Below are 15,613 nucleotides of genomic sequence, written 5' to 3'. Positions count from 1 at the left end.
AGTTTTATTCCATCTTTACCAGCATTGGCTGCTGTTTATTCTTTTCTTTTCTGTTATGTTAAAAGGTACTGGAAGTTCTAATTTCAATTTTGGGGTCACTGGTGATGGTGAGTGATTGTGTGCTGCATCATCCAGTGTGCAGTCTCTGGTTATTATCTTTGAGTACTTGTGAATCAGGTTTGTCGTTTTCTTTATGAAATTGTATAAGCCATGTCAAGGAATGAGTTACCTAACATTTTCTAAAAATTAACCATATTTGGGGAAGAATCAGGAAAGGATTTGATGAAGTTTATGTAAGAATGATGAAGATTTCCCCCGAATGATGGGGGTGCTAAATTCTAATTCTTAAATGTTCAGATAATCAAATGGTTCTATAGAAGACAGTGTGATTCTGCAAGAGACTGATCTGATTTCTACGGCTTGGATAAGGGAATCTAGATGACTAAATTTCCTTCTAGCTGGCTCAGTGTTTATTCTCTTGACTCACTACAGCAATTACACTTGCACTTGTCCTTTAGTAACATCATGTCACCTTTTTTGCTTGCTTGTTGCTCCTTCCTCTGGTCATTTCACTCTTGGGAGATATTGGAGGGGGAGTGGGGGAACTGTAGGAAGGACTCTTAATTTTTCTTAATTACTCAGAGTCTGCTTGTGCATTAAAAAGCCTTCTTATTCCAAAAGGTGGTATAACAGGGCACTTTAGAATATCTGGTCTACCATTCTGCTAGAACAAAAAGTCCATATGATAGTTTTGTTTTAAAAAATTAAAATTAAGACTTCCGGCCAAGAGGGAGGCCTAGACTGACATGCTCCATCTCCCTCCACACAAAGAAGGAATAGAACTACTGCAAAACTAGAAATTATCAGAAGTTTTGGAAAATAAAGCTACATGGAAATCCAACGTATGAAATTATAAAGAAGTGGTGCTTGTCTGGATGGGTTCAGGAGGGGCAAAGCCAGGATGGAGAGGTCAAGCTGTGCTGGTGGTGGCAGCTGTGGCCGCAGCGTTGGGACAGCGGTAAGCACAGACACCCGTATTTAAGGGGAGGTGAGAAGTGCCTGGGGAGCACCCCCAGCTACAGACAAAACCCATCAGCTTGTGATTCCAATGCTGGGGAAGGCAGACCCCCATTGCTTCGGACTGTGAGGGCCAGAGGGTGTGGGGACAGAGGAGGAGGCTCCTGGTCTCTCAGCAGAGAGCGAATGGCAGGAATTTACCTTGGACCCCCACCCCCACAGAACATGCCAGTGTGGTGAGAAGGGTTGCCTGGTAGTGATGAGTGCATGGGGCTCCGCCCCCTATAGCTTAGGAGGCATGACAGCCCCTCCCAGAAGGCAAAGGTAAACACAAAACTGTCAGGATGGCACAGATCATGATAGAGATCCTGGTGACACAACTGACCAGACAGCAAGTATCTAATCTAACGGCTCAGCAGATAGAAAATCTCTCTGAGGCACAGTTCAGAGCTTTGGTTATAAAAATGCTTACAGACCTAACAGCAGATCTTAAACGAGATGGGGAAGGAATGAAGGATAGTCCTGCTGAAATGAACAAAAACACATATGAAACTAGTGGTGAGAGAAAGAAAACCAGGGATCAAATCAACAAATTGGAACATGAGGAAGGAAGAGTCAACCAGTGCCGAAAGAGGAAATGAAAAGTGAGGAAAATGAGGAGAGGCTCAGAAACCTATGGGACAGCTATAGTGGGCCAACATCCAAATCATAGGGTTGCCAGAAGGTGAAGAAGAACTAGAAATTGAAAAATTATGTGAAAAAATAATGAAGCAGAACTTCCCTAACTTAGGGAAGGAAATGGACTTACAGCTCCAGGAGGCAAAGAGAGTTCCAAAACAACTGGACCCAGGGAGAACCACACCAAGACACATTATAATCAAAATGTCAAAAATTAAGGATAGAGAAAGACTCTTAAAAGCAGCAAGAGAGAAGAGAATTACATACAAAGGGATCCCAATAAGACTATCAGCTGATTTCTGAAAAGAAACTCTACAGGCAAGAAGGGACTGGCAAGAAATATTCAAAGTAATGAAAAGCAAAAACCTACAACCATGATTACTCTATCCAGCGAAGCTGTCATTCAGAATAGAAGGGCAGAGAAAGTGCTTCCAGGACAAAGAAAAACTGAAGGAGTTCATCAGATCCAAACCACTGTTATATGAAATGTTAAAGGGAGTTGTTTAGGAGAAAGAAGGTCAAAACTATGAACATTAAAATGAAAACTGTATCACAACAACCAACAACAGAAGCTAGGGAATCGAAACAAAGGCAAACTAAGTAGGCAACGAAAGTGGGAAAAGAATTATAGGTATGGGGAACATATCGGGGGCAGGTCAGTGGGGAGGGGGAAGGGGGGAAAGGGAGGGAGATGGTACAGAAATTAAGAAGCAGAGTAGGAGGGAGTGGAGTAGACAGGAAGATGTTGAGAAGAACTATATGCACAACCAATGGGCATGGACTAAAGGTGGGGGCAACTGGAGGGAGGGTGTCACTGGGTGGAGGGGAACAAAGGGAGAAGAAATTGGGACAATTGTAACAGCAAAATCAATAAAGCATATTAAAAATAAAAATAAAAAAAATTAAAATTAAAATTAAAAAATTGAAAGAAGAATCCCTCTCTTCTATTCCAGAGTCCTTCACAAGCATCTCAGCCATGGGAGTGAACTCACCTTATCAGCTTATCTATGAGGCCTCTACTGGCTGTCTAAGTTTTTCCCTCTCAACTGGAAAGGAAGCCAAGAAGAGAGCAGGTAACAGTGGTTTCCAGCAAGAACTCTTAGCTCATCTGTCGGGGTAGGGGTGTGAGTCAGGGCAAAGATAGAAGATTCTCTGTTTAGGTCAATGGCATAGTTTGATTTGGTTCTCTGATAGGAAGGATATACAGCTGATCTGGCTGTTGACAGAAGCTATTGCCACAGATTCTTTCCCATAAAGTTGACATATCTCAACCTAGTTACTCCGAGGTACAGTCTTACCATTTGAATATTTACAAGCCCTCCATTCCTGGTGACGTGGTTCTCCTTACCTGGAACAACACTCCTCTCAAACCCACATCTTCCATCTCCTCAGTATTCCAGCCTGACCCCCTCTAATCAGAGAGGTCTGTGTTGCTCCTACTCACAATGCAACTGGGGAACCAGTATCTGAAGACAGGTGTTTGGATACAAAGCCTAACAGTGTGTCCTAAACTGGGGCAGTTCATGTGGGCAAAAACCAAAGAAGACTTAGAAGGCACTCCTATTCTATCAAGGAAGACATACAGCAGAAGGAAGGGCTTAAGGGAAAGAATGGGGATGGAGATGAGGCCTGACAGTAGCAATGACTGCGACCAGAAGCTCAGAGAGGAGATGAGTTGGGGCACGGTAAGGCCTCAAGGAACTTCCAGGCCACCTCCCTCCTCCTCAAGCTTTGATGGCAGACTGGTGGAAAGGGGCAGGTAGGGGAGGGCTATTTTCAAAAGAGGTGGTGGGAGGATCAACATACGGTAGGAATGCTTAAAGACTGTCCAATTGATTTCCACAGACATTGGAGGTAAGGCTGGAAGTTGAGAAGTCTGGATCTTATTCTTGCCCCTGCCCTGGGCTGGCTGTGTGATTTGCCTTCCTGCAGGCCTCAGTCTCCATATCAAGCTGATCCTATATCCTTTCAGTTATTGAACAAGTGTTTATTAAACAATTTCTAATTCCCAGTCACTGTTCTAAATGCTGGGGGTACACATGTAGACTCTAAGACAAAGAATGCCTTTCCTAATAGGGCTGACATCCTCAGCTTCCCCTCAGAGAGCTGATTCAGCTGCCCCCTCTCATTTCTCTGGTTCTTTTATCTCTGTTGATGCATTTTCTCTCACTGTGGTGCAATAGTCCACAATATCACTTCTGGCATCCCAGTTTATGTACTCCTGGTTTTATCATATCCCCTCCTGAGCTGGCACAGTCACTTTAAGGGAAAAGAAAGTATCCTCAAAACACACCCTGATTTCATGATTTTTCTTCCTGATGACCTCAAGTGTGATACCTTGAGTAAGGTAGTCCCTCAGTAAAAGTTAATTATGTTTGTTGGTTTCTTTGTCTATATGGCTGTTTTCCTCTGTTATCCTACCAAGATGCAATTTGTCTTGATGTTTCATCATTCTCACTAGGACATATGTTCAATGATGCTGCATTTCTTATAGATTCTTAACATCTCTTGGAATTGTCCTCATACATGCATTCTAGTATAGATTAACCTTCCCTAATAGTTTATAAGTAATCATGTATCCTATCTTGCACAAGAATGTCTCAGTTTATGCTTATTATCCTAGCATAACTATTAATTATGCCCACTTTCACTGTGAAAACTTTCCCAGTTTGAACAATATATTGTAGAGTAATTCTGGTTTTAAGTCATGTGCTCCATGCTCATGTACTATCACACCTCACCAGCTGGCCCCCTTTCCAGTTGTAGGGCCAGGCAGACTTGGAGCAGACAGGCTTCATGAGTTGGGGCTACTCCCAGTGGACAATTGCTCTTTCTGGACAGTTTCCCAACTTTACAAGAAGAGAACTGAGAGACGTCTGTCAACACTGGTTTCTTGTGGGAGCAAGAGGCTATCACTCTTGAGGACCTAAGGCAACCAGGTATAGCCCAGACATGGATGCTTAGGCCAACAGATGTTCCAGAAGTCAGCCAGCTGGTAATTGGGTCTCAGGGTCAAGTCTCTGCTCTCTGGTGGCAGGAGGAGTTGGAGAAGGGACAAGGAGCCACTCGGAGTAGCACATACCAGAGATTGTACTCACACAGTATCCAGAAACCCAAGGCTTGGCAGACAGTGAGGAAAAATCCTTCTGATGCCCTCAGAGCTCATTTGGAGCCTGAGGAATGACCCTGACATGAAGCCAAGTTTTATTCTTGAAAACAAGGTGAAGTTGAGCTGCATATATCCATGGAGAGCATGAGGCTCCCATTGGGTGGGCAATAGACTCAGAAGCAGGCAGGACCTGAATAGATGCCTCTGTAACTTCAGTCATGGAGGATCATCTTTACAATTTCTTGTCACCATATCCTCATACCCCCTAACACTTGTCACAGAAGATAACTAAAAATAAGTGCAACAAACACAAAACATTATCATCCACAGGTTTGGGCAAGCAGAAGAAAGAATCAGAAAACTTGAAGATAGGGCAATGGAAATTATTGAATCTGAAGAACAGGGAGAAAAGACTGAAAGGAAATGAACAGAATCTAAGGGACCTATGGGACAGCATCAAGTGGCACAACATATATAATGTGGGAGTCCCGGAAGAAAAAGAGAGAGAGAGATAAAGAAAGAGAGAAAATATTTGAAGAAATGATGGCTGAAAAATTCCAAAATTTGATGATAGACCTGAATATAAGCACCAAAGAAGCTCAACAGACTCCATGTAAGAGGAACTCAGAGAGACCTACACCAAGACACATTATAATCAAACTTCCAAAAGACAAAGACAGAGAATCTTGGAAGCAGCAAGAGAAAATTAAATCATTACATACAAGTAATCCTCAATAAGATTATCAACAGATTTCTCATCAGAAACTTTGGCGGCCACAGGCACTGGACCTATATATTCAAAGCACTAAAAGAAAAAAAGTTTTCAACCAGTAACTATATGTCCAGCAAAACTGTCCTTCAAAAGTGAGTGAGATACTAAAACATTCCCAGATGAACAAAACCTGAGGGAGTTTGTGATCACTGGACTAATCCTGCAAGAAACACTCAAGGGAGTTCTGCAAGATGAAATGAAAGTACACTAGACAGCACCTCAAAGTCTTGAAGAGAAATAAAGATCTCAATAAAAGTAAAAACATGGCCAATTATAAAAGCTAATAGCATTGTAACAATGGTTTATAACTGCATTTTTTCTACACAATTTAAAAGACTAATACATTTTTAAAATATTAATGTTTTAAAAATATTATTAGTGTAAAAGCTATGACTGTAACTTTTGTTTGTAACCCCAAATCCTGTTTTCTACATAATTTAAAAGACTAATGCATTTAAAACAATTGCTACTTTATGTTTTGGGGCATATGATATATATAGAAATGTAATTTTGTGACATCGACAACTGAAAGGAGTAGAGACAAAGCCGGAAAGGAGGAGTTTTTGTGTGTTGTTGAAATTAAGATGATAAAAATTCAAATTAGTGTGTTATAACTTAGGATATTAAATGTAATCTTCATGGTAAACACAAAGAGAATGGCTACAGAATATATAAAAAGGAAATGGGAAAAGAATTTAAACACTTCAAAATGTTTAAATATCAACTAAACACGAAGAAGTCAGTAATGCAGGCTATGAGGGACAAAAAGCTGTAAGGCATATAAAAAACAAAAAGCACAATGATAGAAGTTTCTCATCAGTAATTATGTTAAATGTAAATAAGTTAAATTCTCCAATCAAATGACAGAGTTTGGTAGAATGGATACGAACACATAATTCAAATATATGCTGTCTGCAAGAGACTTACTTGAGATCCAAAGACAAAATGAAAAATGATGGAAAAAGATATTTTATGCAGATAGTTACCAAAAGAGAGCAAGGGTGGCTATACGAATGTTGGACAAAATGGACCTAAAGTCAATCAAGGTTATAAGAGACAAAGAATGACACTATGTATTAATAAAAATTTTAATACAGCAAGAGGATATGATAGTTATAAACATTTGTGTACTTAATGACAGACCATCAAAATATTTGAAGTAAAAACTGACAGATTAAAGATAGAAATAGATGGTTCTACAATAATAGTTGGGAACTTCAATATCCCACTCACAATAATGGGGAAAAAACCAGCCAGACAGAAAATAAGTAAGGACAGAGGACTTAACAAACCAAATAGTTCTAATAGACATATAGAGAACACAAACAACAAAACAGAATACACATTTTTCTCAAATGCACATGATGTTAGATCACAAATTAAATCTCCATAGATTAAAAAAGATAGACATCATACAAAATATCTTCTCCAAGAACAATAGAATGAAGTTAGAAATCAATAATAGAAAAAAAACTGGAACATTCACAAAATTCTGGATATTAAATAACACACTCTTGAACAACTAACAGATTAAAGAAGAAATTATAAAATGCTTAGATATGAGTGCAAATGAACACACAACATACCAAAACTTAAGGGATGCAGTAAGTGTGGTACTAAGGGAGGAAATTTATAGTTAAAAATGCTTATATTAAGAGACAAGAAGGATCTCAAACAACCTAATTTTACAACTGAAGGAACTCAGAAAAGAAGAAGAAACATACCAAAGCTAGAGAAGGAAGGAAATAATAACGATGAGAACAGAAATAAATGAAATAAAGAATAGAGAAAACAATAGAGAAAATTAATGAAACTAAAAGGTGAATCTTTGAAAACAACACATTTGATAAACCTTTAGGTAGATCAACTAAGGAAAAAAGAGAGAAGACTCAAATTACTAGGATAAATTGAAAGTGGGTCACTGCTACCAATCCTACAGAAATAAAAAGGATTACAAGAGAAAACTATGAACAATTGAACACTAACAAATCAGATAACCTACACAAAGAGGAAAGATTTCTTGGAACACAAAACCTACCAAGACTAAGTAATGGATAAAAAGAAAATTTGAATAGACTTATAAATAGTAAGGAGATTGGATCAGCAATGAAAAAAACTCCCAACAAAGAAAAGCCCTGGACCTGATGGCTTCAGTGGTCCAGACACTTAAAGAAGAACTAATACCAATCATTTTCAAACTTTTCCAACAAAATTGAAGAGGGAATATTTTCCACCTTATTCTACGAGGCTACCTTTTTCCTCATTACCAGAACCAAAGACAGTACAAGAAAGAAAAAACTGAAGGCTAATATCCCTTATGAACTTTGATGCAAAATTCCTCAACAAAATAGCAAACAGAATTCAGCAGCATATCAAAAGGACTATACACCATAACACTAAGGATGATTCAACTTACAAAAACTCAATCAATGCAATACACTACATTCACGTAATAATGGGAAAACCCCCCACATCATCATTTCAACTAATGCAGAAAGTCATTTGACAAAATTCAACACCCTTTCATAATAAAAAAAAAACCTCAATAAACTAGAAATAGAAGGAAACCACGTCCACATAATAAAAGTCATATATGACAAACACACAACAAACATACTCAATGGTGAAAAACTGAAAGCTTTTCTTTTAGATTAGGAACAAGGCAAGGATGTCTTTCGCCACCTCTATTCAATATAGTGTTGGAAATTTTAGCCAGGGCAATTAGACAAGAAAGGGAATAAAAGGCATCCAAATTGGAAAGGAAGAAGTAAAATTACCTCTGCAGATGATATGATCTTATATATATAAACCCTAGAGATCTTACCCAAAAACCTGTTAGAAGTAATACATGAATCCAGCAAAGTAGCAGGATAAAATCAACATACAGAAATCAGTTGCACTTCCATACATGAACAACAAACAATCTGAAAAGGAAATTAGAAAAACTATTTCATTTACAATTGTAGCAAAAAGAATAAAATACTTAGGAATTACCCAAGAAGATGAAAGACTTGTTCAATGCAAACTATAAAACATTACTGAAAGAAAGTAAAAAAGACATAAGTAAATGGAAACATATCCTAAGTTCATGGATTAGATGACTTAATATAGTTAAAATGTTGGTACCACCCAGAACAATTTACAGATTTAATTAAATCCCTATCCAAACCACAATTATGCTTTCTGCAGAAATAGAAAATAATTATCCTAAAATTCATATGGTATTTCAAGGTACGCTTGAATAGCCAAAAATATCTTTTAAAAAAAGCAAAACTGGAGGACTCACACTTTCAGATTTCAAAACTTACTACAAAGCTACAATAATCAAGGGGATAGAATAGAGAGCCCAGAAGAAAACTCTTGTATATATGTTCAAATAAATTTTGATGAGGGTGCCAAGACCATCCAGTGGGGAAACTATAGACTTTTCAACAAATGGTGCTGGAAAACCGGACATTTACCTGCAAAAGAATGAAGTTGGACCCTTACCTAAAACCATTTACAAAAATTAACTTCAGATGGACCAAGGACCTAAATGCAAGGATCAATAACACTCTTAGAAGAAAACATTGGAGAAAAGCTTTATGACATTGGATTTGACAATGATTTCATGGATATGACGTCAAGAGCATAGGCCACACAAGAAAAAAACAGACCAATTGGACGTCATGGAAAATTTTTAACTTTGTACATCAAAAGACACAATCCACAGAGTAAAAATGCAGTCCACGGAATGGGAGGAAAGACTTGTAAATCATATATTTGATAAGGATTGATATCCAGAATATATGGAGAACTTCTAAAGTTCAACAACAACAAAACAACCAACCTGAATTAAAATGGGCAAAGGACTTCAATAGATATTTCTCCAAAGAAGATATACAAATGGCTCAACATCACTAATCATTACAGAAATACAAATCAAAACTACAATGAGATAGTACCTCATCCTATACCAGTAGAATGTCTACTATCACAAAAACAAAAAAAAACAAGAGTTAAAGAGGATATTGTAACCCTTGTGTACTGCTGATGGGAATGTAAAATGGTACAGCCACTGTGGAAAATTGTGGCAATTCCTCAAAAAGTTAAAAATGGAATTACCATAGATCCAGCAATTCTACTTCTGGATATAGAGCAAAAGAATTAAAAGCAGGGTCTCAAAGTGGTATTTGTCCACCCACGTTCAAAGCAGCATTATTCACAATGGCTAAAATGTGGAAGCAACCCAAGTGTCCATCAATGGATAAATAGATACAGCAAATGCAATCTATACACACAAGAAAATATTACTCAATCTTAAAAAGGAAGGAAATTCTGACATATGCTACAACATGGATGAACCTTGAGGACGTTATGCTATGTGAAATAGAGCAGTCACAAAAATATAAATACTATATAATTCTACTTATAGGAGGTATATAGAGCAGTCAAATTCATAGAGATAGAAAGTAGGATGGTGGTTTCCAAGGGCTGGTGGAGAGGGAATGGGAGTTATTGTCCAATGGGCACAAAGTTTTGATTTTATGGGATAAAAAGAGTTATAGAGATGGGTAGTGGTAATAGTTGTGCAACAATGTGAATGTATTTAACACCACCGAACTATACACTTACAAATGATTAAGACAGTACATTTTTGTTTTGTGTGTTTTACCACAATGTTAAAAAAAAAATGCAGTCCAGTACTCAATGGATCCACACTGCCCTCTGCAGAAGGCCTGAGATTAGGCAACATCAGAGACATTGAAACCAGTTGAGACAGAATTGAAAACTTTTTCTTTGATCAGAAGTATCAGAAGAGAATCACTTTGGCATCTACAGTGCCATGTCTACACCCTCCCCACCTAGAACAAGCCTATCATTGGGGAAACATAGCTGGACTCATCACTTTGCACAAGTCTGTTCCTGACACACACTTAGTTGACTCACAGAGTGACGTGTGTTTTATAAGTGACCTTATAAAACAGGGATTTCTGTCTCCAGGAAGCCTCAATGATTCTCCCAATTATTTTGACTCTCAGGGGATGCTGCCCTCCTGCTATCCCTGACCTCTCTTCCCCAGGAGAAAGCATTTTCTAAAATCTGTCATTAAGCTCTTTATCTCCAACTACAGGCAAATCAAAAAATTTAGAAGAGATAAGCATGTCACTCCATCAACGAGGAATGGGAACTTATGCCTCTGACACTGTGGAATTCAGCGACCCCTGCCCCGAGGCTCGGGAGAAGCTGCAGGAGCTGTGTCGCCATATGTGAGCACCTCAGTGGTCGGGGCGAATGGGAGAGGAGGGCAGGTCTACCAGTTGTCTGTGTGTGCATAAAAGGGAACCACAAAAGCGGCTGAGTATCAGGTAGTGTCAGTTACCCAGTGCACCTAGCAACAGTGGCAGGGTGATGGCCTATCCCCAGTCTTTCACAATCCTTTCCAATCCTTATACGACCTTATGAGGAACATGGGATTTATGCCTGTTTTGTGGGTGAGGAAACAGGCATTGCTTGAGTTCAGTGGGTCTGACCCCAAGATATCGATCTTTGTCTCCTCACCAATGATACCCCCTTTATGGGACTTCTTACAGTACCCATATAGCCTTTGTGCCTTGAATGTTTCTTTCTTAACATAAGTTGTCAGAGTTCTACAAAAAAGAAGAAACACCTCTCAAAACAAACAAAAAACATTGACATGGATGGTTAATGCTGTTTATGATTTTATGGGTCCCACAAGTCCTGGCAAGTTAAGTCTGTATTTCTCTGAAGGCCCAGACCATGGGCCATAAAGGACTTAAAATTTGGTCACATCTAAGCCATATATGTCCTGGGCTCCCTGGGCCATTCAGTATTACTGCAGCCACAGAACATGGGTAAAAGGAAGCGACTCAGTTTTGCTCCTTACTGTGACATTCTGGAAGGAAGTTCTTTCTCTGTAACCTCAGGACTGGAGGGTAAGCAAAGCGTCCAGCACCCTGGATCCCTCTTTTGCACACAGTCTCACTCCATGGGTCCTCACCTAGCGCTGAAGGTGGAAAGGACTGATCCTAAAGCTATACTAGTCCCTTCCTAGTTCTTCCTAAAAACACTAACTGTGAGGATAAGGGGTGTGGGATGGGAACAGGTACTTTGGGGACAGAAAAATGACATGGGAGTCTTGGGAGCTGGGGAGGGGCTATAGAGAGCTTCCCTTGTGAGTGAGAGCCAAGTGGCTAGAAGATATGTTGGCCTCCTTCCCTGCAGAGAAGCTGAAAGAGCCTTGTGGAAAGGGAAGAATATCTTCTACCCCACGATCTTACACAACTACAGGGCAACGATGCCTTCTCATCCAGCTTCGGCCCCGAAAGGAGACACTCAGACCCTGAGCTCCCATCACCCTCACCCTCCAGGTGCTCAGACTTCCACTGCCATCCTTCACCAGACTTCCATCTCTTGTGCTCACTTTGGCCAGCACTCTCAGGAGTGGAAGGGAAACAGGAAGACCATCAAGTTGCATTATACCTTCTATGATGGGTCTTCCTTCGTATAGTATCCTTTTATTTGGGGCTGCCCCTTGTCCCCAGCCATTCAGCCCAAGAGAACTTCTGGGCCAGAAAAAGTATGAGTATTTACATTGGTTTTTCAATTAATTCAAGAATCCTGGTGATAGGTCCTCCAGGGTATTAAGAATTTGTCCAGGTCAGAGAGGGCTCCCTTTGGAGAACCTCTGGGTGTGAAGCAGCAGAGCAGGAAATCATCTTGGACCCCTGTGTTCCTTGCTGGGGTCCTGTCACCTGCATTTGCTAGAGCTGGACCAGATCACAAATGACCAATGCATTTGTCAGCAAGGCTGAGGTCAGGGTGAAACACTTGTTCCAGGTTTTGCAGTCTGAGTTAGACAAGAGGAGAGACACTTCGCCACTCTTCATTCTTGTCCCTTCGTTGTAGAAATGGGTAGTGCGACTCAGTGTTGCAAAAGGAATTTGGTGGCAGAGCCAGGCCTGGATTCAGGGCTGCCTTACTTCCATTTAGGGCCTTCTCCGCGGCACCATTTTTATGCCTTTCATGATTGTTTTTTCTGGCAGAGAGCAGGATAGAGAGGATGGAAGGGGATTGATAAAAACCACTGGGCACTCAGGGTCTCCTGCCTTTGGAGACTAGGGCAGCTCTCTGAGCTGTCAAACAGGCCACCCAGACAGGCCTGCTTCACCACACTCCCATCAATTCATTTTGCCTTCTCCCCACTGAACAGGGAATTCAGAATTTAAGCACACTGTCAAAGAAGTCCTATTGTTCCCCTGACTGTAAATGAGTCCATTCATCACACTCTGCTCGGCACTGCTTCTAATGCACCCTGTGATACTGAACACAGTAAACTCATTCCAGGGTAGCTGCTGCTCCCTGTGATCATGGGGCTTCTCCCTCCCCCCTTTTATGACTGTACAGTGCATTGAATAGGATCATCCCCTTGGGCTCCTCATGAAGCTGTGTCTGTGAATTAGGTTACTATCGGTGGAACCAGAGAGGGTGGACTATTTACAATCAGGGCCTGGCACCAGCTGCTAGGATGTATGTTCTCTCACCTGCCTCAGAGTGCCAAGCCCAACCTGGGTGGGACCACCCCAAACCTGCAGGCCATGGCTACTGGCAGGCTCGTCTCAGATCCCAACAATGAACACATCCTGGCAGTTAATGCATTTCCTCTATGGGAGTCCCAAGAGGTCTGGGTTTGGGGCCTAGTTCTGGGTGACTGCACACAAGTCACATTATCTCTCTGGACCTCACTTCCCTCCATTATAAGATGAGGAAGTTGGACTCAGTGATCTTGAAGGAGAAGTTGTGTGTCACCATGTTCAAATAGTTAAAACATGATGCAACTGTTGGATCCCTCCTGAGTAAAGAAAATGTTTGGAAAACACTTTCCTCGCCTCATGGCTTCCACAGAACAGTAGGCTCAGCAGTTTATTCTGTTTTCACAGAGATACTGGGCAAAGCTCTCAGGTAGAAATGATATATCTGCCTTTGGGATGCCAAAAACCTCCAAGCCCTAATGGGGTTGCGCTTGTTAGCATCAGATCCCAGAGCCAGCCCAGTATTCGTTTCATTTGGTTGTCAGTGTCTCCCTGAATCTCGTCCCTTGACCTCTGATTTCCCACCAAACTTCCCTCAAAGCCTTTTTGCACATGAAAATATAAACTCATCACATTGATATAAAGATATAAACCTTAATCACTGTGTTCAGTACTGTGCTCAGCACTGTTCCTTTAGGGATTTGTTGAACACTCCAAACCATTGTGTGAGGTAAGCATTTTTAAAATATGGTAAAATGCATGTAACATTTTAACCATTTTAACTATTTTGAAGCATGTAACTTAATGGCATTAAGTGCCTTCGCAATATTACACAACCATCACCACTATTTAGTTCCAGACTTTTTCATCACCCCAAAAGGTAACCCTATACCTACTAAACGGTCACTCCCATTTTCCTTCTCCTACCCTCTCTGAAGACAGCTAATCTTCTTTCCAACTCTGTGTATTTGCCTATTCCAGATATTTCATAGAAGTAAAATCATAAAATATGTGGCCTTTTGTATCTGGCTTCTTTCACTCAGCATAATGTTTGCAAGGTTCTTCCACACTGTAAAGCTGACCCTTGAACATAGCAGGTTTTAACTGTGCAGGTCCACTTAAATGTGGATTTTTTCTTTTTTCAATGTACTCATTCAGTTCAGTTGGCCTAGCTCAGTTCAATTGTCTGAAGTTCAACTGACCTGCGAAGTTCAATTGACCTGCAAAGTTCAATTGACCCCTGCAGTTCAAACTCATGTTGCCAAGGGTCAACTAAAGGCTGTCAATCCTTGAATGTGGAGGGTCAACTTAAGTTATATGTGGATTTCCCACTGCACGGGTAGTCGGCACCCCCTAACCCCCACATTGTCCAAGGTTCAACTGTAGTATCATCAATACTTCATTCCTTTTTCTAAAAAAAAAAAGTGATGAAATTCACATAATATAACATTGATTCTTTTAACATGTATAATTCAGTGGCATTTAGTACATTTACAACATTGTGCCACCACAACCTCTAACAAGTTCCAAAACCTTTTGGTCACCCCAAAAGAAAACACTACACCCATTAAGCATTTACTCCCTATTTCCCCCTACCCTAGCCCTGGCATCACCGATATGCTTTCTGTGGATTTGCCTCTTGTAGACATCTCATATAAAGGGAATCCTACAATATGTAGCCTTTTGTGTCTGGCTTCTTTCACTTAACATAATGTTTTCAAGGTTTGTATATGTTGTAGCATGCATCAGAATTTCCATCCTTTTGTGGCTGAATAATATTTTATTTCTTGGATTATACCACCTTTAAAAAATGTATTCCTGACCTGGTCAGGTGGCTCCAGTTGGTTGGAGCAACATCCTGGACACCAGAATGTTGCAGGTTTGATTCTGAGTCAGGGCACTTACCTAGGTTGCTGGTTCAATCCCCAGTCTGGGCTCTGCAGGAGGCAACTGGTCAATGTTTCTCTATCACATTGATGTATTAATGTTTCTCTCTCTCTCTCAAATCAATAAGCATATCCTCCGGTGAAGATTTAAAAATTCATTCTTTCATTAGTGGACATCAGGTTGTTTCCACGATTTGGCTATTGTAACTAATGCTTCTATGAATATTCTTATAGAAGTTTTTATTTGCACACATGTTTTCAATTCTTTGGGGTCTATACCTAAGAGTGAAATTACTGGGTCATATGGTAATTCTATGTTTAATTTATTGAGAAACCTCCAAAATGTTTTCCATACTGGCTGCACAATTTTATATCCCTATCAGCAATGTGTGAGATTCCAGTTTCTTCACATCTTTGACTATACTTGATATATTTCGGTCTTTTAATTCCAGCCATTCTAGTAAGTCTGAACTGATATCACAGTATGGTTTTAATTGCATTTCCCTAATAACTAATGATTATGAGCACCTTCATGTTTATTCTTTGTATATCTTTTTTGTAGAAATGTATATTCAAGTCCTTTGCCATTTGTTGATTTTTTTTCTTGTAAGAGTTATTT

The 15,613-nt window shown here is 40.0% G+C and overlaps 1 protein-coding gene across 1 annotated transcript in view; it reads left to right on the top strand.

The window, feature by feature from the left end:
- FAM194C (family with sequence similarity 194 member C) overlaps positions 1-15,613 on the top strand; it is a 94,393-nt gene that overhangs the window by 30,522 nt on the left and 48,258 nt on the right. Inside the window, exons 5-7 of the mRNA XM_090284223.1 lie at positions 2,649-2,777; positions 10,690-10,825; positions 11,802-12,086. Of these exons, the coding sequence (XP_090140349.1) occupies positions 2,649-2,777; positions 10,690-10,825; positions 11,802-12,086 (550 nt within the window). The remainder of the gene's footprint in view (positions 1-2,648; positions 2,778-10,689; positions 10,826-11,801; positions 12,087-15,613) is intronic.

The sequence above is a fragment of the Furipterus horrens genome, unplaced genomic scaffold (assembly GCF_987537825.1).
Source record: "Furipterus horrens unplaced genomic scaffold, mFurHor1.1.pri manual_scaffold_7, whole genome shotgun sequence".
Lineage (NCBI taxonomy): Eukaryota > Metazoa > Chordata > Mammalia > Chiroptera > Furipteridae > Furipterus > Furipterus horrens.
The sequence above is the reverse complement of the archived record's forward strand: the minus strand, read 5'-3'. Positions and strand labels throughout refer to the sequence as shown.